The sequence below is a fragment of the Mauremys reevesii genome, linkage group 7 (genome assembly GCF_016161935.1).
Source record: "Mauremys reevesii isolate NIE-2019 linkage group 7, ASM1616193v1, whole genome shotgun sequence".
Taxonomy (NCBI): Eukaryota; Metazoa; Chordata; order Testudines; family Geoemydidae; genus Mauremys; species Mauremys reevesii.
The window spans coordinates 72,744,728-72,767,502 of NC_052629.1; the positions used below are offsets into that span (position 1 = coordinate 72,744,728).

General features: G+C 40.6%; 2 protein-coding genes across 14 annotated transcripts in view; one reads left to right on the forward strand and one right to left on the reverse strand.

Annotated features, from left to right (window-relative positions):
* Positions 1-14,066, forward strand: part of PPP3CB (protein phosphatase 3 catalytic subunit beta) — an 82,323-nt gene extending 68,257 nt beyond the window's left edge. For 7 of the 12 annotated variants that reach the window (XM_039480682.1, XM_039480683.1, XM_039480687.1 and 4 more), the window contains 3 exons: positions 492-589; positions 9,518-9,547; positions 11,125-12,783. In XM_039480682.1, the coding sequence (XP_039336616.1) occupies positions 492-589; positions 9,518-9,547; positions 11,125-11,303 (307 nt within the window). In that variant the 3' untranslated portion in view covers positions 11,304-12,783. Of the gene's footprint in view, positions 1-491; positions 2,240-9,517; positions 9,548-11,124; positions 12,784-14,040 lie in introns of those variants that run through there. The other 5 variants (XM_039480685.1, XM_039480690.1, XM_039480691.1 and 2 more) reach the window with 3 other exon arrangements.
* Positions 14,067-18,485: 4,419 nt separating this feature from the next.
* The window catches only part of ANXA7 (annexin A7), a 53,892-nt gene continuing 49,602 nt past the window's right edge, over positions 18,486-22,775 (reverse strand). For both annotated transcript variants that reach the window (XM_039480697.1, XM_039480698.1), the window contains 2 exons: positions 20,202-20,314; positions 18,486-18,897 (listed from right to left, as the gene is read on the reverse strand). In XM_039480697.1, coding sequence (XP_039336631.1) covers positions 18,775-18,897; positions 20,202-20,314 — 236 coding nt within the window. In that variant the 3' untranslated portion in view covers positions 18,486-18,774. The remainder of the gene's footprint in view (positions 18,898-20,201; positions 20,315-22,775) is intronic.

The window sequence follows — 22,775 nt, forward strand, 5'->3', positions numbered from 1 at the left end:
TGTACACTATTGTAGCTGCCTAGGATTCAGGCATAATCAATTTTACTCCAAAGTGTGCTTTTGTCCAAAGAACAACATAGATCAAATAGGTATTATTTTTCAAACTTGACTCCCTCCCTCCCTCCCTCTCCATTTACAGAATCTTTGGGCCAGACTTTGAGCCACTTGATCCCACTGATGAGCTGTTACTCTTAAGGGTAGTTTAATTAAAGCCAATAAGACCACTCATGTAAAAAAGGGGAAAGCAGTCTGACCCATAATTATTTTGCATATGTATTAAGTTCTAGACAGAGGAAAAGACTAGTATCTAGCAGAAAATTTCTTCCCTAGGTTGGAAAGTTTGCCCATAGTTAATCCTTTGAAGTTGGAGCTGTGTTAAATCTTGACATGGATAAAATATAGCAAAAATATGTTTCCTTATTTTATTTAAATTCTTATTTAAGTGGCTTTATAGTTTTAAAAAAAAAGTCATTGCTTTTCTTCCACCATAGGGAGGAGAGTGAAAGTGTGCTGACACTCAAGGGTTTGACTCCCACTGGAATGTTACCTAGTGGAGTGTTGGCCGGAGGACGACAGACTCTGCAAAGTGGTAATGATGTTATGCAACTTGCTGTGCCTCAGATGGACTGGGCCACATCTCACTCTTTTGCTAACACTACACATAATGCATGCAGGGAATTTCTAATGCTTTTCAGTTCTTGTCTTAGCGGCTGAGATAAGCATAGTGTTATATGTTAATCGGGCAATGTGAAATGGATACCTAACCAGGGTATAAAATAAAAGCAAATATTTAGTAGTGTTAGATCAATATTGTCAGTCTGAGCTTCCTTAATTTAAAAATTTTCAGGTGGCACAAGTGTCTCAGATGTGGGGTGACTGTATAGAGCTGATAATGGAATTTAGAGTTATTTGGTCATTTCATTACAGAAGTGCAATGTAATTCTTCATTTTTACTTGCCCACTTTTCATTTAAACAGTTTTATTACAGATATGTTACTAGTTTTAATTGGTAAATGTCAAATACTCTTGATGCTAGTATTAACAAACAGATGCAGGCTGCTGAGCTTCATTTTTCACTTCATTGACAGATTGAAATGTGCTGCGTTTTGTACCCTGGTAATTAATGCCAAAGTTTGTTCTCTATGTTGTTTGTCAAATGTTCTATGTATAATTGACTTCCCTGAATTGTCCTTGTAACATGCTGTTTCCTTCCTCTGCAGATGTAGCTGCTTTCTTAGATCTGTCTGTCTCTTTCTAGGTATAGCTGTATGTCTGTATAAGTGTTAAAATTAAACCACTTTCCCAGATACTTGTCTGTCTCTTGATGTAGAAGCAACGGTGTAGCACCTTGTTTTTGAGGCTTGCTGCATTTGCTGCTGCACATTGTCTGTGCATTTTGAAGATTAATGTAATTGAAAATATTCAGTAATTGTTATAAAATCAGTTGAGAATAAAGGGATTGAATATAAATCTTGTAAATAAGTCAAAATCAAAGGGTGTTTATTAAGTGTGCATATATTTTTGCATGAAAATAAAAAGAACTCTACACAAAATATACCTGTAATCTGGTTCATTGAATATTTGTGTAAAAGTTGATTTTTGTTTGTTTGTTTGTTTAAACATGGAATCAACTTTTCAGAAGACCATAACAGATTAACTAGGCATAAGAGAAATGTTATGAAACTCTTACAAAATGTGTCAAAAGAATGAAGTCCAAATTTATGTTAATTGTGGTGGATAATTAAAATATCAGGTTGGAAACTGGACTTCACACGTGCAGCACTCTTAAGCATAAATTACTTGAATGCATTCCAACTTTCTGTCTTGGGCATTTGTATAGTACCAAACACTATCCGAGCACTGATTTCTAGCAGTATTGAAATATTTTAATATATGAACAGAAACACATTTTTACACAATCTGTTTTCCAAGAGTAGCTGTTTTTTGTCATTTTGAAATTTAAATACTTATAAAGAAAAATTCAGAAATTTCAAATCAGGTTTTTTAAAACCTTTTACTGAACTTTCAATTAATTTATCAGAGCTCTTCTTTAATAGTTTTGAAATATAAAAGTCACATTTTTAAAAACTTTTTGATGGGTTCATGATGTCTACAAGTTAAGTTTCTATGTTCTATTTATGTATGTGATTGTTTTGTGAATGTTGTCAATAATTAATGGTGTCTGTTCCTCAGTCCATCCAGAGCATTCCAGAAGAATACATTGTCGTTTCAGTTTGTATTTTTGTTGGTTTGGTTTTTTTTTATTGTCTGTGCTCTAATTTCCTCTCCCTCATTTCCCAGTTTTTCTTCGTATTGCATTATAAAACACCAGAGGATCAAACTGACTAGAAAAACATGTTTTGTTAACATAACACATGCAACATATTACCACTAGAGGAGACAGCTGGACATTTGTAAAGTATGAAAAAGGGGGGGGGGGGGGAGTTGGGGGGAGGGGGTGTTTTTTCCACTGACTCCAGAATGCTTTATTGCGGTATTCCTTGATACACTGAATCAATACATTAGCTATTTCATTCTTGTTTCACTGTTTCAAAATAATCCAATTGTTAACTTTTCTTAAAATATAATTTAGTTCTTACTGATCAACATGCACCAATTTATTTAGATTTTTCTCTTGTACTAACTATGTATGCATCTTTTAAACAGAACCTATTAAAGATTTTAAATATAAATACAACACAGTTTCCAAACTAAAAAAGGAAAAGTTCTCAAGTAATACAACTATAATACAACCTCACTAATATACACTTCGTTAAATCATCGCAAAATTGGTCAACTCTGCACTTCTTGGCAAATATTTATTAGCCAATGCTATAATGAGGTTTCACACTGAAAAGATTTCATTATTTTTAAAAACTACTGTATATTTACCAGTATAGTATGAAATGTCATAAATAATTACAGCTAAACTACATTTTAGAAAATAAATTAACAAAGCCTGTTTTGTGATGTATAATCCTTGCTTTTCTATTGTTTTTGTTCCCTTGCTAGTTCACAAAATTCAGTAATGATCAATGGGTTTCCCAGTCGCTAATGCTAATTAGCGAAGTTCTCTTGTGTTGATAATTGGAAAAATCATTTGTTTGCATCTGTATGCATTGTCAAGGCTCAATCTGCTTCCATTGTGTAGTTTTTATTTTAGTGGGGTTGTATGTGGTTGAAGTGATTTTGGCCGAAACTTTTTTTAAGAGAATAGATAGTCTATCCAGATATATTTGTAAAATTAATATTTACTTTAAGTACAAATACAGATATAAATAAACCAAATTAAACATTTTTAATTGGAGCTTGAGAAATGTAATTTGGACCAACTTCAGATTTTTGGCAAGAAATACCTACAATCAGAACTGTTTCATTTTGAGATCAAACAAAAAGTGGGCACAACAGTCCTTAAAGGGACAATAAACTCTGTACTAAGTTATTAGAAGAGACTATGATGTTAAAAAACAAAAACAAAAAAACAGATGATATTAGTACCCTGTCAATGTACAGCCATACCTGAAATAATTTGTTCAGGGTTGGCCCCTGGGCGAAGAGCTGATTGTCTGGGATAGAATGCAGCATAGGGCACCTAAAATGATACCCAGTCTAAAGTATCTAATTTGTGAGGAGGGGTTAAATAAACTGATTCTCTTTGCAAAATAAAAGAGACCACGGTGTAACAACATAAATTCTAAGCATCATGTAAAGGGTTATAATCAATAGACATATATTTATTGCTGATAAGAGCAGAGGAAACATCCTGAAAGTTAGAGTAAATGGGGAATACCAGCATAATTATATCACACAAAAGGAAGTGAGCATATTAACCACTTGAGAAACACCTGGATTCATTTCTGGAGGAGGGATTGAGAGGAATTCAAGGTTGTTGGTACTGAGATACATTTTTAAAAGGGAAGGTATTTTGGGCAATATTGCCTTTGTCTGTTCGTAACAATTTTTATTTGATGTAGAGTTAAGCATTTAATAGTATAATGCTTACATGAGCAAATTCAGGCAACTTTATTTCACTTGTGCTTCATTACTTTAATGATGCTGTAAGATATAACTTTTCTAGTGCCATTTATTCAGCGCAATGAAGTTGTCACCATTTATTTGAATTAGGGCTGTCAATTAACTGCTGTTAACACCTGTGATTAACACACAGCACAATTAACACGTTCATATTTTTAACACATGTTAATCGCAAACCCTCTGGGCGGGAGGGCAGCATGAGCTGCTCTGAGAAACCTGTTTGGTCAGGCGCAGTAACACAAGCCACCACCAGAGGGTGGGAAGAGAAGAGGCTACAGAAAGTAAAGTAGTTCTCATCCCTGCGTTTTTAAAGTAAAAACAGGATGGTCAGGGGCTCACTGGAGTGCTCCCACACACCCACGCACACATGCACACACAGGGCTCACTGGAACCACCCTCCCCATGCCTCCCGGGGCTGGGGCTAACTCCCCCCACCCACTCTGTGCCACCTGCAGCTGGGGCTGTCCTGCTGAGCTCTGCACTGCCCACGGTGGGGTCTCCCCCCTCCCAGCCCTATGCCACCCACAGCTGGGGCTGACCTCCCCCCCTCCCACCTCCCCTGTGCTGCCCAAGGCTGGGACTGACCCCCACCCTGAGCTCAGGGGCAGACCCCCCACCCCAGTGCCATCCACAGCTGAGGCTGACTCCTCCTCCTGTGAGCCACATGCTATCTGAGGCTTGGGCTGACCCTCTCACCCCAAAGCCCCATTCCACTCGGGGCTGAGGCTGACCCTACCAACCCCAAGCCCCATGCCTCCCTCAGTGGAGGCTGATTTTCCCTGTCCCACCCCGACCTCTGTGCCTCCCCTCGCTGAGACTAATCTCCCTCCTGAGCTCTGCGCCTCCCCCGGCTGAGGCTGACACCCCCTCACCCCCAGCTCCGCGCCTCCACCGGTTGAAGCTGATTTCCCCCCTAACCCCCCGAGCTCTGCACCACCCAGGGGTCAGCTCTGAAGCCAACACTGCCTGCCAGCAGCAAATTTCTCCCAATTTCCTGCTGGGGGGCTCTGCTGCCTTCAGCTGATCCCCAGGCAGCAGCCACCTCTCTCTACTCTGCCTTGCAGCTGGGACAAATACCCAGTTTTGGCGAAGAAGTAGGGACAGAGCTGAAAAAAGGGACTGTCCTGGCCAAAACAGGACACATCGTCACCCTAGCCAGCCCGAGCCCTGTTGTTCCCGGCTGGCCCCTCACTTCGGGGACCAACCCCCCTGCGTCGTGCCCATTTGCCGCAAGCTGGCCGCTCATTCCAAGGGTACTCCCCTGGCGAGCTCAGCCTCCCTGCACCAGCTTCTCCTCCCCTGCAGTATGAGTCCCTGAGGTAAAATCCACCTTCCCTGAAGGGAGCCCACCTAGCTCAGTAAAAGGAGGCGAGTCCAGTACCAGAAACCACCCTTCCAGAAGCAGCAGCAAGACACCTCCCTCATTCTCCTCCTGCACAAGTTATTGCTCACTTCCCCCCGCCCCTGTCCTCCCCCAACACTGAATGCTTGTTTGTCTGAGTAATTGGCTGAACAAGAAGTAGGCCTGAGTGGACTGGTAGGCTCTAAAGTTTTACTTTATTGTTAAGTGCAGTTATTCTTTTTTACATAATTCTACATTTGTAAGTTCAACTTTCATGATAAAGACATTGCACTGCAGTACTTCAATGAGGTGAATTGAAATTTCTTTTTTACAGTGCAAATGTTTGTAATAAATATAAAGCAAGCAGTGTACACTTTGTATTCTGTGTTGTAATTGAAATCATTATACACCTCTACCCCAATATAACACGACCCAATATAACACAGATTCGGATATAAGCAGTGCTCCGGGAGCCGGGGGGGACAGGCCTGCGCACTCTGGCGGATCAAAGCAAGTTCGATATAACGCAGTAAGATTTTTTTGGCTCCCAAGGACAGCGTTATATCGGGGTAGAGGTGTATTTGAAAATGTAGAAAACATCCAAAAGTATTTAAATAAATGGTATTCTATTATTGTTTAATACCGCGATTAATCGCGATTAATTTTTTAATTGCTTAACAGCACAAATTTGAATGGGAGTTAGCATGCTGATTAACTGAGGTCCTGATTCAGCAAGAAACTTAAGCACATGCCTAACTTTTAGCTTGTGAGTAGTCCCAGTGAAATCAGTTGGACTGATCAAGTACTTTGGTGATCTTAGCCCTTGGATACCACTCTGATCATTACTTAGAGGAATGGGAAGATACTTTTTTATTGGCCTAGGTGTTGCATCAGCGCTGACTTTTTATCAAGAGGAGAATCTTAGAACTGCAGAAGATATAAAATATAATGCCACCTGTCCTTGAATGTCCCCACTTAGAATCCCCAGTGAAGCTAACTGAGAATTTTGCTTCAGTAAGGATTTCAGAGTTGGACCTATTAATATGCTGTGGTTCTGTTGCTAGGTGTATCAGGGTTTATTAAGGATTTCACTTGTAACTTAGCCCTGGTCTACACTGGGGAGGGGAAATCGATCTAAGTTATGCAACTTCAGCTATATGAATAATGTAGCTGAAGTCAACATACTTAGATCGACTCAATGCAGTATCTTCACTGCAGTGAGTCGTCTGCTGACACGCCCCTGTCGACTCCGCCTGCGCTTCTCAGCCTGGTGGAGTACAGGAGTCGATGGGAGAGCGCTCGGGGGTCGCTTTATGGTGTCTAAACGTGATAAATTGATCCCCGCCGGATCGATTGCTGCCCGCCGATCCGGTGGGTAGTATAGATATACCCTTAGATAATCTGAGTAAAAATGTTATCATTTGTTTTTATTGTGTTTGTATTTTAAAAGCAATTATATTTTTTCTATCAGTTTGTTCCTTTATGCTCAGTGTAACAAACTGCCTTTCTTATTTCAAATCAATTATATATATCCTGAGATATCTCTGGAATAATGGGGAAGTAGAATTAATTAGGTAATAGGTTTTGAAATCTGTACATATGAGAAAACTACATAATTTACAGAGGCGAAGCAGTATCCATGATCTTTTAAGAAAAAGATTGAAAACAAAGGCCTCATGGGTAACAAGAATGATGAAGAGAGGTTTAGTGGTGTATTTATGTGGCAAACTGGCAGAATAAAAAGATAAGGACTTTTATGTTTGGTTAGCTTTTAAGATATTCCTGAAAATAATTTAATTTTTGCTGTTTGGGAACATATTTTTTTTTATCATAAACATGGAAGATAACCATTCACACACATGGGGATTTGATCTAATTCTGAGATCTTTTCTCTTTGCATTTGAGGACAGGAAGCTTTTTGTAATTCTAAATATAAAGGTTGTAAAAGTACTGTATTATGCATACAGATATTAATACAGATGACTGTTTTATAAGACACGTTTTCCAAAGCAACACTGTAGAAATTGTAATTTGTACAACACTGTGATTTTAAATCATAATGTAGGTAATGTATATATTTGTTTTCTATTTACTTTCTTATTCAAATTATACTTCACTAATTTAAAGAATTCTGAAAATCTGTTCTGCTCGAATCATAAATTAATCATTTCTGTCTTGCTTCCCCAAGATTTACTTTAATACCTATTCCATTCCAATTCCTTTTTTGTTAAGAATCAGTTTAGCAAACAAGTTGTTAGCACTGTGTAAACCATCTGTTGAATGGAGAAACGTCTTAAACTTCCGGGTGCCACATTTCAGGAAAAATGTAGACAAATTGGAGAAAGTCCAGAGAAGAGCAATAAAAATTATTAAAGGTCTAGAAAACATGACCTCTGAGGAAAGATTGAAAAAAGTGGGTTTGTTTAGTCTGGAGAAGAGAAGACTGAGAGGGGACATAAGAGTTCTCAAGTACATAAAAGGTTGTTACAAGGAGGAGGGAGCAAAAATGTTTTTTTTTAACCTCCTGAGGAAAGGACAAGAAGCAATGAGCTTAAATTGCAGCAAGGGCGATTTAGGTTGGACATTAGGAAAAACTTCCTAACTGTCAGGGTGGTTAAGACTAGAATAAATTGCCTAGGGAGATTGTGGGGTCTCCATCATTGGGGATTTTTAAGAGCAGGTTGGACAAACACTTGTCAGGGATGGTCTAGATAATACTTAGTCCTGCCTTGAGTGCAGGGGACTGGACTAGATGAACTCGCGAGGTCCTTTCCAGTTCTATAATTCTATGATTCTAAATGACTGTTTTGGAGGTAGGATTGATGGAAGGGAGATGCACAGAATTACTTATGATCATTAGTGAAATTTACTCAGTTTTTCACTCTAAAGATTTAGTAATAAGTGGTTTATACAGCAAGGCTGTACTAAAAAAAGATTGCTAAGGTCTTGGTAGTCTTATTAGACCTAATAATTTTGCATTAGGACAGACAACTTTGTAGGTTGTATAGTCATATTTTGTATAAAATATGAACTTGGAGAATCCTTAAATATAAAAAGTTACAGCTGTTTACACAGCTACTTAACTTTAGAAACACTAACGGGTCAATCAGGGCTATGTCTACACTGCGGACCTAGCTGTGCCGCTGTATGGCCTCCTATGTAGTTGCTCTATGCTGATGGGAGAGAGCTCTCCTATTGGCATAATTAAACCACCCCTACAACAAGTAGCTGTGTTGGCGGGAGAGCATCTCCTGCCAACATAGCACTGTCCACACCAGCACTTCTGTTGGTGAAACTCATGTCGATCAGGGAGGTGGTTTTTTCATACCCTTTACCGACAAAAGTGCTAGTGTAAACATAGCATAGATCTTTGAAATGTTGACATTGTAAATTCATCCATCCACCTAAGTATTTGAGCGTTTGTGTCCAAAGCTCCTCCAACTATAAAGATCTTGGTTTACTTCCCTAAACGTGAGTTGCTGTTTGGCAGTTTGTAAATGTGACCTCTTAGATTTTGTTCATATGCTCTAATATCTGAATTTCGTTTCATGAATTCAATTTGAATCACAATATCGCTTTTTTGCTCAGAATTCAATGCTAAAATTCAAGTACTGAGTTCAGCTTCTGAGTGCAAAAGTTGTGTGCAAGGACCATTGTCAAACATTAAATAAAAAGATAACATCCACTTGTACTAAATTAGTATTTTGTCTTACTAATAAAACACTGATAGTCTTAACTTTTCTCCTTTATAACATCTTTGTTGCTAATATAAAGTCCAGTAAAGTGCTATGGACCTTCAAAGAGTTTGTAGAACCTAGTTGAAACCAAAATATGCCCCTAACCTTTACAGTATTTAGGGTTATATGTTAATTTTACATAAAGAAATAATCAACCAGTTATATACGATTAGGTAGATTAAGTTGCATTATATGAGTGTTGCATTTGATAAACTGTCACTTGAGATATAGGAGTCACTTCACCTCAGTTTTAAAAACAAGTCTTAACCTGCACTGTAAAATATTTGCAATCAGATCTGGGCTAGGGTGATATATTAAATTGATCATTGCCTTTTCTGCTATGCGATATTACACTCTTCATCTTTCTCATTCATTTTGCATGCATCTGCTCACTTCTGTACAGCCACGGTAGAGGCAATTGAGGCTGAAAAAGGTATGATCAGAGTCTTTGCCAGTGGCAGAGATCTGTGGTGTCTGGGCGGGAATTCAAAAGTATTCTGTGTGTATGTGTCTTACATTCAACTTGCACAACCAGAGATGAATCAACTGTATTGATTCATCCTTTTTACATGTAACATTCATTTCTTGCCTTAGGATAACTTCCTTTAATAATGTTTCAGAGAAATCATTTTGTTTTTTCCCCAGTTTCTTTACAAAATGTGCAATAGTTTTTTGCTTTTTATTCGTGTAAAGCATGTTGTGATATGTGGTTTGTGTCTTGATGACTTTAAAAAGTGGTAGTGTTGAATTTTTTTTCTGCAAATATGTTTTGAGTTGGGAGTGGGGGTTATTTATGCATGTTTCTTTTGATAAAGCTTATTTTTAGTGGCTTGAAACCTAATCTTTTCATCACTTTCCATAACACATCTGGTAGTGCAAGACCTATCATTACAGTGTTCCTATTTTTACTATGTGATTTTGAGGGTAGTTTGCTGACCAAATTTGTTTATAGTGTGTACACACACCTGACAATGAAAGGCATAGCAAAATACAGGGGTTGCCAGTGCTGCTGTACCAAATATGCTGCTGTACAGGCACCCTTTGTTAATGTTACAACTCCATACAATTTTAGTGTATGTAAATAAAAGCCTTTTACATACACATTTTGATTTCCTATATCACAATGTTAAATGAAGTGAATGACAAACAGCATAGCACTTGGGTCTGACCCTCCTTAGTATGTTTCAAATTTGGTCACAAAACACCATTTAATGACTACTTTGTTTATATTATGGAAATCAGATATCCAAAAATGTTACCAAGAGCCAAATTCTGTTCCACTGTAATCAGTGGATACTGCGCGCACACATAAGAGAAAATTTTGTTCCTAAGACTTCAAGCTTTTCATATGGTCAGCCATTTTTACATCTAAATGCAGCTGAGTAAGAAGGCATTTCCTGTTTCAATTAAAATGATGTGTAGAAGAGTCTAGTTTCCTGTTTAAAGCAATGCCCAACTGATGACTTCTAAGACTGTGGTCGTTGTCCATTTCAACCATCCACATGATTAGAACAGAGTTAGAGCCATATTCTGCAGTTTTGCCTGCATGAAAACTGCAGGATCAGGATGTTGATTTGTATGCAAAATCTGAAGGCTTTTTTTTTTTTTAAACACTTGTGCTGCTTTGCCTACACTGCACTTGCTTATCTGCTTATTGGCATTCCATTGAAGTGATTGGAATGTTAAGATGAGCCTGATACACACAGCAGCAAAGCAGTTGTTAGCACTGATCACACAAGGAGTGCTCAGCAGCAAAGTAGGTTTAAGCCACCTTGATTCTTACCTGAAAAATATTTGCCATATATTATTTTGATTGTCGGTTGAAATCATGATTGCCATTGAACATTCCAGGAAAGCACATTAGATAAGCTTTTACTAATTCAGTTGTAGAGCCATAAAAGTTCCTTTGGATAATTTCTTAGCTGTCTTTTAAAATCATTTTATTAGAAAAAGTATATACTTCCAACTTATTTTTCTGTTACTGACCTATGAAATTTGCATTTTGTTAAGCAATACGAGGATTTTCTCCGCAACATAAAATCTGCAGTTTTGAAGAAGCAAAAGGTTTGGATAGAATCAATGAGAGAATGCCACCAAGAAAAGATGCTCTTCAGCAAGATGGTATTAATTCTGTAAACACAACAAATGCCAATGGAAACAATGGAACTGGCAACAACAACGTACAGTGACCACACCAACTTCTGGTTTACTCATATGTCTTGCCTGAGAATTCCTAGAGTACTGCTTTTTGACATGACAACAGATGAAATAGCTAGGGGATCAGTCAAACTGGATTCTTAATATGATGTGGAAAACATAACTTGATCCCACTGAAGACAAACCATCATGCTTTTGAGGCAACAGCCCCTCTCTATAAGTGATGACGGAACATCTGTGAGCATGCTTCATATATTTACAGAAATTCCAACATTGCTGGCTGAATACTGAGGAGAGCTATGGGGAAATGGTTGGGCTGTTATCAGTAAAGCACATCTAGACTAGCATTTTATGCTTATCATAGTCAACACTTTAAGTTTACAAAATGGGATTTTCTTTTCAGCAGAGCTAGTTTTTTTGTTTTGTTTTTTTTTCAATCAGACTTTCAAATAAGAGCTACTATTTATTAATGGACATTGGTTTCATGAAGTGTCTTTAAAAACATAGATTAGAATAGTCTTAAAAAAATCTGAGGCTGCAAAAACTGTGTGTTAAATAAATGGAAAAAATGCCAAAAATCTCAGTTGGTCATTCTGTAAAATGCTGACCTCAGGTGTACTCCTTAGATGTTGCTAATTCTGTATTATATTCACTGTATTTTTTAGTTAAAGCTTATCAGAAGATTTCTATGTAGGAATGTTTATTACTTGAACACAGATTTTTAAATATTTAATGTAGAAACTTTTATGCCCAGCTTTTGAGACTCTCCCCATACCTTGAATTTAAAATATATATATATATATATTAATTTTAGAAGTCTGAAAAACAATGCAATTGTTAATTTTAAGGTACTTTTAATTTAACTTTGTACATTATGTTAAAGTACATTTTGATTCATATCAAGTCTGTAAAGCTTGGCGTATTTTGTGTATGCATGTTTTCATTTTGCAAATATTTAATATATAGACCTCTGATGTACAGGAACAACATCTATAGGTTATATAGATGTTATGGGTAGTTTTACTTTATTGTGAGTATTAAAGTTGCTTAAATAGCTAATAATCACTGGGCAGGCTGAATAGCTGCAAGCTTTTTATTATTTTTCTTAATTCTGTAAAGGAAACTGAAAATGTTATTGAAATATTTATTCAGCACATAAACAATTGTTCTGTTCAGTTGTTAAGGCATTAGTGAAAGTGTAAAATCGAGACTGCATGTTTTTTTAGCTACAGGACTGCTTGGTTAAACTAAAAATTGAAACCATATGCTGATTTGTTCACAAATAATGAACTGTACTGTTTGCCTCTGTACTTTGTTATATATTTTGACATTTGCTACCTACCTTTCTTATCCCCTGGAACACAACTTGAAACTTAAGTCACTAGAGTTCATCTCCCTTTTTGTTTGCCATAAAGTACAATCTGTAGAAACCCCTGTCTAAGTTGAAAATTTTATGCATGTTCTGAACTATTCAAGTATTTTATAAACAGTAGCACACAATAAATTTTGTGCATGGGCTGCTGCTTCTAACATCGTGTTTTTGTTTTATTATTTTGAACAGTATTTTTCTAAATCATTTTAAATTGGCAGAAAAATGGGCATAGTGCAGGGGTGAGCTGCAGCGGGTTCGCACGGGTTCGCACGAACCGGTTGTTAAGGGCTGCTAAATTTAACAAAAGTTCCCGCCCACTCCTCTCCTGCTCCGCCCCCTTCTCCTCCCCCTCCCCTGCTTCCCGCGAATCAGATGTTCGCGGGAAGCCTGAACAAGCAGCATGGAGGCAGCCAGCAGGTAAGCTGGGGTGCCTAGGGGGAGGGGAGGTGCGGCTGGCTCAGCAGCTCCTGGTCCCAGACCGCGGCTCCCTCCAGCGGCCAGGCCCCGGTGCCAGCCCGGGGAGTCGGGCCCCAGGCAGTGTGGTAAGGGGGCAGGGAGGGGGTGGGTTGTGGGGGGGTGGATAGGGGTCAGGGCAGTCAGAGGGCAGGGAACAGGGGGATTGAATGGGGGCAAGGGTCCCGGGGAGCAGTCAGGAAAGAGCAGGGTTGGATGAGGTGGTGGGGGCACTCAGGGACCGAGAGAGAAGGGGTAGTTGTATGGGGTAGGGGTTCTGGGGGGCCATTGAGAATGAGAGGAGGGGTTGGGTGGGGCGGCAAGGGGCAGTCAGGGGACAGGGAAGGGGGGGGATGGGTCAGGGGTCTCGGTGTGTGTGTGTTAAGGAACATGAGGGGTTGGATGGGGCACGACCCCCCCCCCACGGAGGGGGGGGAGGGAACCCGTTGTTAAAATTTTGGAGGGAGGAGGGAACCTGTTGTTAAAAATTTGGCAGCTCATCACTGGTATAGTGTAAATGGTCACTTAGTTCGGCTTTAAAGCAATATAATTGAAGCTTAAATTGTCATCTTGAATTTCTGCTTCCATTTATTTTGCTAATTTTTGTTTAGTGAGTTGTTGCAAATAAGCCTTCAGAATTTTTCTCGACATTAAATTTGACATCCAATGATGATTTGTACAAACCTACAAGGAAGGTCAATATTAGGGTTCACTCAAGTTTATTTTTTTTAAAGCTGTTCATTATTGATGCCTTTTGTATTTGCTCAATGGTTGTGAATGACCATTTGTGATGTCAAGTAAGGTGGCTTATTTGAGAGTCAATAGCTGATAATATGATCAGGTTGAATCTTGTTTTGGTTGAAGGTTAAATGAGAAAATCTACTAAAAAAGACTATGTAGTATATTCTGAACTGTAAACCTATTCCGGTTTTACTTTATTTTAGATGCAAAGTAATTGGAAATAGTGATCAATCTGAACACAGAAGACCAAGTGACAAACAAAGGTAAGTGTTATCAGACATAATTCATGGGCTATGTAGTCTCTGGTATATGACACTGGGACAGAGCAAAATTTGCACCAGTATCATAAATGTATAAATAGGGACCTATCAATTTCATGGTCATAGGATTTTAAAAATCATAAATTTCATGATGTAATTGTAGGGATCCTGATTCAAAAAGGAGTTGGGTGGGGGGGGTCACAAAGTTATTATAGGAGGGATTGCAGTACTGCTACCCTTACTTCTGTGGTGCTGCTGGCAGTGGTGCTGTCTTCAGAGCTGGGCAGCTAGAGAGCGATAGTTGCTGGATGGGAGCCCAGCTCTGAAGGCAGAACTGCCGCCACCAGCAGCAGTGCACAAGTAAGGATGGCATGGCATGGTATGGTATTGCCACCCGTACTTCTGTGCTGCTGCTGGCAGGACGCTGCCTTCAGCGTTGGGCGCCTGGCCAACAGCCCCTGTGCCGCCAAGCTCTGAAGGCAGAGCAGAAGTAAGAGTGGCAATACCATGACCCCTCTAAAATAACCTTGTGACACCCCCCCCAACTCCCTTTTGGCTCAAGACCCCCAATTTGACAAACGCTGGTGTCCTGCCATGAAATCTGTATAGTATAGGGTAAAAGCACACACAATACCAGATTTCATGGGGGGAGGGACACCAGATTTCATGGTCTGTGACACATTTTTCATGGCCGTGAATTTGGTAGGGGCCTAGGCATAAAAATTTAACCTAGACGATGGTCTGCCAGTGCTGCCTTTACTAGTGTTGTGTCCTGACCTCCAATGGTTACTGCGGAGAAACTCGCTCACTGGATATGAGATGAGTTCTGAAGATCTCGCTCAGTTTTTAAAAAGTTACCAATTTGTTTTGACAGTTGTAACTATGAACAGAAAATCAATAGACCTCCGTTGCTTACTGCATTAAATATTACATCTCGTTAGCCTAGGACCAGCTAAAATGGCTAGGGCCAAAATTGTTAAATGCTGTTCTGTAAGAAGCATAGCAGTGCCTTAAATTTGCTGAGCTGTCTGGTCACTGATTCATCAAATATTGCTAGTTGGATTTGTCCTAGTTGCTGGTTATTAATAATAATCTCTAGCTCTCAGACGGTCCCTTTCATCAGTAAATCTCAAAGCCCTTTACAAAGATGCTAAGTATCCATGGTTTCACAGACAGGAAAGTGACTTGCCCAAGGTCACCCAGCAGGCCTGTGGCAGAGCCAGTAATTGAACTCAGGTTTCTATGCCCAGTCTAGTGCTCTATCCAATAGCCCTCACCACTGTAATGTAAGGTCTCATCTCCTTTAGCTTACTGCTTGCAGTATCCACTGGTTGTTCCATTCCTGTGCTACAGCCTATACTTGGCTCTATAGGGACCTACCTGGACCCCAGTGTAAGGTAGAGCAGTCTCAGGGCTGCTCTACCTTACACTTTGCTGTTTTATGGGCCTGGGAAATTAACAATAGCTGTAGTGTAGTATGCTCTAGCCACATGTCCAATCCTTCTACATTGGGGCAGTGCAGAGTCCTCGTGCCACTTTTACACTGGCTGGGGATGGGTTGTATTCTCAGAGACTGTTGTTGCCCATTATGAGTACTGTAAGGGGGATTTAGTGTAACTGAGAATAAGGTCCAAAAGGTGTTATGGTAATGGGCCACCATCTAATGGCAGACTTCCAAGCAGTTGTTTTTTCAGATCTATGAAAAGACTTGCGGTCACCTAGTGATCTGAACTGGAAACTGAATGCTTATTTATGCTATACTGTAAGTCAGGGGTAGGCAACCTATGGCACATGAGCTGATTTTAAAAGTTTTGTTTAGTTATATATTATAAACTTATAGAAAGAGACCTTATAAAAACATTAAACTGTATTACTGACAGGTGAAACCTTAAATTAGAGTGAATAAATGAAGACTCAGCACACCCCTTCTGAAAGGTTGCTGATGCAAATTCTAGTGTGTGTATGTAACCCCATCATCCAAAAGTGTTAATATAAATGAATAATTTTCATTAACAAAAGTCCATTTCAAGGCTTCTCTGTAAAAGTCACTGTTGTATATTGAGCTATGAAAATGTCTCACTTAAACAGCTCTCTAGTGGAATGTCTCCAGGCAGGTGTGGCTATTTTTCTTTTAATTAGAGCTCTCCTTGTGCTGGATATCCAACATGCGCTCCTGCTGCAACTGGCCTTGCATAAGTCAAGAGAGCACTGCCAATCTCTGGAATCAAGGCAGAGGGATAGCTCAGTGGTTTGAGCATTGGCCTCCTAAACCAAGGGTTAAGAGTTCAATCCTTGAGGGGGGGCCACTTAGAGATCTGGGGCAAAATCAGTACTTGGTCCTGCTATTGAAGGCTGGACTTGATAACCTTTCAAGGTCCCTTCCAGCTCTGAGATAGGTATATCTCCATATAGTAGCCCTAGATGGCCATGTCCTTGGTCTCTGGCTCTCTGATACATGCTGTGCTTCTGGTCTCCACCTTCGCCCTGGAGCTCGCCCTTCACAGTCATGACAGGAGGAAGAGAATTGTTCCACAGTAAGCAACAGTCATCGTCGCACTGTCAGTCACTGTTGCTGAGACCTCAGGGATGCTCCCTAACATGGTGCTGCTCTCCATTTTCCTGGCACTGGTCACCTGCGGAGATGGTTAGCTGCCAGACCCAGGCTTCAATGTCCTCTGGTGACCAGGGCAGGGCCAAGGACTTCTCCAGCTTGGAGTAGCAGTTCAGTTGGGCTCCAGAGTGTGCATCTGCTGTGGTGATGCCAACATGGCAGCAAGGCTAGTGGCTGATACAATGGCCTTATTGGAACACCTGGGGCATACCTATTATACAGGTGCCCCAATCCCACCAGCCTTCTCTCACTGCATCGGACAAAACCCCTGCCACCAGGATCAGTGCAAATCACAAGCCTGCAAGGGTGCGGAGCACTGTTGGCCTCATTCAGCTGAATAAATTCATTTGGCACCATAAAATTAGGTTAGAGAGTGCACTTATCATTCCAGGCCAAACAATATCAAGTCATGACTCATTCAGGCAGGCCAGCAATATTAGCCCATTTCTGATGACTTCCACTCTACAATATTTGCTGTGCACACACTTAAACAATATGACCTGATTGAGTCCAAGTATTAATGATCATGGAAACTGGTTCTGTAACAGAAATAAACTGAAGTAGTCCACCTTTCCTAGCCTTGTTTTAATTTGTATAGACGTAGGGGAGGTTATGATGCACTGTGCTTTGTCACACTAAAATGTAACAGAACGCCACTAGCTGTCACCTTCAGCTCCCAACTAAAACCTCTCCAGTGCATCATCAAGGATCTACAACCTATCTTGAAGGGCAATCCCTCACTCACAGATCTTGGGAGACAGGCCCACAACCTGAAGCAAATACTCCCCAGCAACCACACAACAAAAACACTAATCCAGGAACCTATCCTGGCAACAAAGCCTGTTGCCAACTCTGTTCACATATCTATTCAGGGGACACCATTGTAGGGTGGCTGATGTGATTAGGTCCTATCAGAGGCTCATTCACCTGCATATCTACCAAAGTGATATGCCAGCAATGCCCCTCTGCCATGTACGTTGGCGAAACCGGACAGTCTCTACACAAAAGGATAAATAGACACAAATCAGACATCAAGAATTATAAGATTCAAAAACCAGTCAGCGAATACTTCAACCTCCCTGGTCACTCGATTACAGACCTCAAAGTTCCAATACTCCAACAAAAACCTGCAGAATTGGAATTAATTTGCAAACTGGACACCATTAAATTAGGCTTGAATGTATAATGACCCATCAACTCAGTCTTTAAAGTAAAACCTATTTTGCCATGCAAATTTTCCCCTACTGTTACTCAAACCTTCTTGTCAACTGTTGGAAATGGGCCATCCTGATTATCACTACAAACAGTTTTTTTTCTCCTGCTAATAGCTCACCTTAACAGATTACTCTTGTTATAGTTAGTATGGCAATACCCATTTTTTCATGTCCTCTGTGTGTATATATCTTCCTGCTGTATTTTCCACTGCATGCATCTGATGAAGGGGGTTTTAGTCCATGAAAGCTTATGCTCAAATAAATTTTAGTCTCTAAGGTGCCACAAGTACTCCTCGTTCTTTTTGCTGATACAGACCAACACGGCTACCACTCTGAAACCTCAACACCACTTTGACATTTTAGATCAGCTATGTTGCTCTTTTGAATAATTGGCTAAGCAATTTAGTACTAAAGATTCTGTTGAGACAAGTGTCCCAAGACTGTTTTAGTGAAAGGGTTTAATTCCTACAGACCTTTCAAGAAGTGCCATTGAAGGCAGTGGAACTACTCAGCTGAGCAAGGGCTGCAGAATCTTTGCAGACAAATGATTTGTACTATTATGGTTGTCTGAAGGAAGTAATTTAATGTGGCATCTTAGCTGTATTTTCTATGGGCCAGAAATGACACTGACACTTCAGGTAAATGACAGTAGATACATCTTATTTGTATATAGTAAAGTATAAATGTGCTCTAAATTAAGGCAACCATATGTGCAAAATAAACTCTTAAATCATTCATAATTAAGAAGGCATATTTGGTTATGCAATATTGAAAATCATTCTTTGTTACATGCAAGGCTAGTTATTTGTCTCCCTAATAAGCTCGTTACGTCCTTCACTTTGTAAATCTTTTCTATTGACCAACGATTGCCAGCAGCAACTTCCTGTAGTCACCACTTGTGTCACTTGATATCATTGTAGCCAAAGTCTTCTGGTACATCTGCGTGAACAGCTGCTTGATCTGTACAAGATCAATCTGTGTCAAAAGAAAGAGATAAGCATAAAACACTCAACAAGCAATCTGTGTCCAGTATGGGATAATTCGGTAGTGGAGTAAGAGTCCACTTGCAGTGAACCCAGACAAAACATCCATTCATTCCCTATACCCCATAGCAGCCCAGACAATGCACGCAGAAAGGAAAGAGATGCTCTCTATGCATGACACACTTTGAAGATCTGTCAAAGCTGCACCCAGCCTCCTGACCCTCTCTGAGGTTAGATGACACTTTGGAGTCTTGCTATTGCCAATACTTCTGTAAATTGGTGAAGGCGGCTGCTTCGGCCTCTGGGAGCAAACAGACTGAAAGGCCCTCAAATTCTCCAGTCCACTTCAAGAGGAAAAGCAAGAAGCAGCAGAGTCTTACAGTGTAATACTTCTACTTTTCCTCTCTCATTGCATATCAATGGATGAGACATGCAGGGTTAACCCACCACATCTCAACAGCCAGCCTGGGGTTCCTGATAGGGAGAATCCTCTCCAAAAGACAAAAATAACAGGAATCAAAAAGCATCTCATCTCACATGAGTGCTAGCTCCACCCCCACAAGTAGGGAAGCCTCTGCTTCCGAACGTAAAATTCAGAAACAGTGAGATAAGCTCCTTAACAACAGTCCATATTTGAAACCATGAGAAGGAAGGAGGCAGCCACCAACAAATGAGCAAGCTTAATCATTTCCTCCAACCAAACTTCGAAGAACTTACATAAAAGTGGTAAATTGATGATAAATGGAAAAGTACTAGGGGATGCAGAATTTTGCAGAAGTGAACGTTGTGTGAACAGAATTTCCTTTCCCCCACAGAAATAGGCTGCAGTCCGCCAGCAGGGGTCGCTGGACCCAGCAGAGCCCAGCTCACAAATAGAAGACAAGGTGAGGGAGAGGTTTCCAGCAGCTGCAGTTCCCAGCATGCCCTGAAGTAAGGAGGCAGCGGAGCATAGGAATCTCCTTGCAAGCCCAGATCCCTGCATCAGGTTGTTTCTCCCTCTGGATCCCATGCACTCTGTGGTATTGGGAGGAGAGGGGAGGAGGCTTGGGTGGGCACAGTGGCTGGCTCTGGGGAGAGGGGTTGTGGGTGTCTGGCCTCCCGGCTGGGCAGTGTGGGTGGGGCAGAGAAACAGGAACTGGGTTGTCATAGGGGTTTCTTTAAATTTTCTACTCCTGGGGGAATTTTTATAGTGTATTGTCTGTATTGTTACTGACAGACAGGTACTTGCAAATAAATTACCAAAATTTTTAAACTGCTTCCTCCTCATTTTTTGGAAAGGAGGAGGAAGATTCTTACCTCACTGCGAGTGACTATAATTCTGACAAGTGTAGAATCATCTGTGCCAGCTCCTTTCATGGAATGGTAAAGTCTCTCAGCAAAAAAAGCCGGGCGATTTAGAGCACATTGCACTACAAGAAAGTGTAGTTACTGGGTTATTTCAAATAATGCATACTGCAGTCACTATTCACATGGTTGTATTTGGCAGAATTAAATAGTTGATGTAGGAGATGGCAGGGCCAGCTTTAGGCCAATTCCACCAATTCCCCCGAATTGGGCCCCGCACCCAGTGAGAATCTCTTCCCTGGCTAGAGGCGCCTTTTTAATTTTTACTCACCTGGCGGCGCTCCGGGTCTTCGGCGGTGGGTCCTTCGCTTGCTCTGGGTCTTCGGCAGCGGGTCCTTCAGTGCCGCTGAAGATCTGGAGCAAGTGAAGGACCCGCTGCCGAAGACCTGAAGCGTGTTTTTTAACTTTTTTTTTTTAAATAGTCATCCCTGCCGGGGCCCTGTCGAAACTGTTCGAATTGGGCCCCGCACTTCCTAAAGCCGGCCCTGGGAGATGGTATACATGGTATTTGGAAACAGTTCCTCTTATTGCTTTGTGATTCTTCCTCAAGCCAGACCCATGCTGGTCACAATTCAGCAATTTTTTTTGTGTTGGTTAAATTCTATTCTGTGCATATCATCACATTTCTTTGAGGTTTGGAAACCTGACTGTTTTGTTACTGAATCTTTCAGTTTAGGCCTTACTGTCCACTGGTAAAAATTTCATAGCCACAAGAAGTGTTTAAACTTCACTAAGCATGGATACCTTTTTACACAGCTTCAAACACAGGTTAGTAGCCCAATCATTGCTAGTTGGCCACATCATTGTATAACATTTCAGCCATGAAGACAGCACTTTTTGACAAGTAGAGAAGTCTTAATTCAATAACAAAAATCATCTAAGGAGACACTTCATTTTAAAAAACAAATCTTTCCGGTGGGTGATTGGTACTGGAATTCAAAGATTTTTACCTCTAGGTTCTTAGCTAGAATTCCAACAGCATAAGTACCAATTGAAAATTATCACCATCCACTGGCTGTGAAACTTGTCTCTGTTCAGTTCCTATTGGATATCATTCTTATAATGTGATTTGGAAACCTAATTAATAGGTCACAATTTCAAGAAAAAACAAGTTCTCAATAAGCATTGATCTTTTTTCATTGCTTCAAATGGGGCAGAGCTTAGAAGAGCTCTGCATAGCAATCTTGTGGCACCAACATCAAGGGTGGTTGAAGAAAGGTCACCACCCTACAAAGGTGGTTGATACAAAGAGTAAGGATGGACAATATACTGTTAAGAGGTAGAGAGTTGAGACAAACTGTTTTTATTATTAAGCTCTCGTAGTTAGGGGGTTTCTAAACTTCAGGAATCCCTTAATAAATTATTCTAATGGTTACTCTTTCCAATCAATGACGATTAGGGCCCTACCAAATTCACAGCCAAGAAAAATATATCACAGACCATGAAATCTGGCTGTTGAACAGGAGGGACAGGGCTGGGGGCACCCCATGCAGGGACTCCTACCGTGGGCCGGGCTCCCATTGCTAGTCCCAGCACAGGCTGGGGAGGGGAGGGACAGGACATCCTCCTCTTCCTCTGCAGGGGTTATGCCCAGAGCCAGGTCAGACCCACCTCTTGGAACCTCCCCCGGCTGCAGAAAGCTCTGTGGCTGCTGGGAAAACCCAGATGTATAAACCCACCCTCTCTACCCTGTGACCCTCACTTCTGTGCTGCTGCTGGCAGTGGAGCTGGCTTTAGAGTTGGGGCCTGGTCAGCAGCCACTGCTCTCCAGCTGCCCAGCTCTGAAGGCAGTGCCCCTGCCAGCAGCAGTGCAGAAGTAAGGGTGGCAATCCCACAACACTCCTACAATACCCATGTGACACCCCCCCACACACACACACACCCTTCAGTTACCTTGAAATTTCAGACATCTGAAACCTTGAAATTGACTAATTTTAAAATCCTATTACCGTGAAATTCACCAAAATGGACCCTGAATTTGGTAGGGCCCTAATCATGGTCCATTAGCTTTCTGAACAGTGAGAATAAGAAATTAATCAGATGACAGGAAACCTTTTAAAAAAAAACTTTTACTCCAATTTTCTATAGAACTTGTGATGCTTAAATTAAGATTTTTATTGTAGCTCAAGTAGCTTCTAAATGAAAAATATAGGTATTCCAGCCAGACTTGAATAATATGTCAGAGGGGACCTCTAGTGAGTCATCTGGGTCAGAGGGACCCACATTCCTGTCTTTCCTTAGTGTTTCTGAAAACAAATTTAGCCATAAACGTTCTAATTAAAAGTAAAAACAACGAGGAGTCCTTGGGGCACCTTAGGGACTAACAAATTTATTTGGGCATAAACTTTTGTGGACTAGAACCCACTTCATCAGATGCATCAGTGTATTTTTCACTTCATGCATCTGATGATGTGGGTTCTAGCCCATGAAAGCTTATGCCCAAATAAATTTGTTAGTCCCTACGGTGCCAGAAGGATTCCTCGTTGTTTTTGCTGATACAGACTAATGCAGCTACCACTCTGAAAC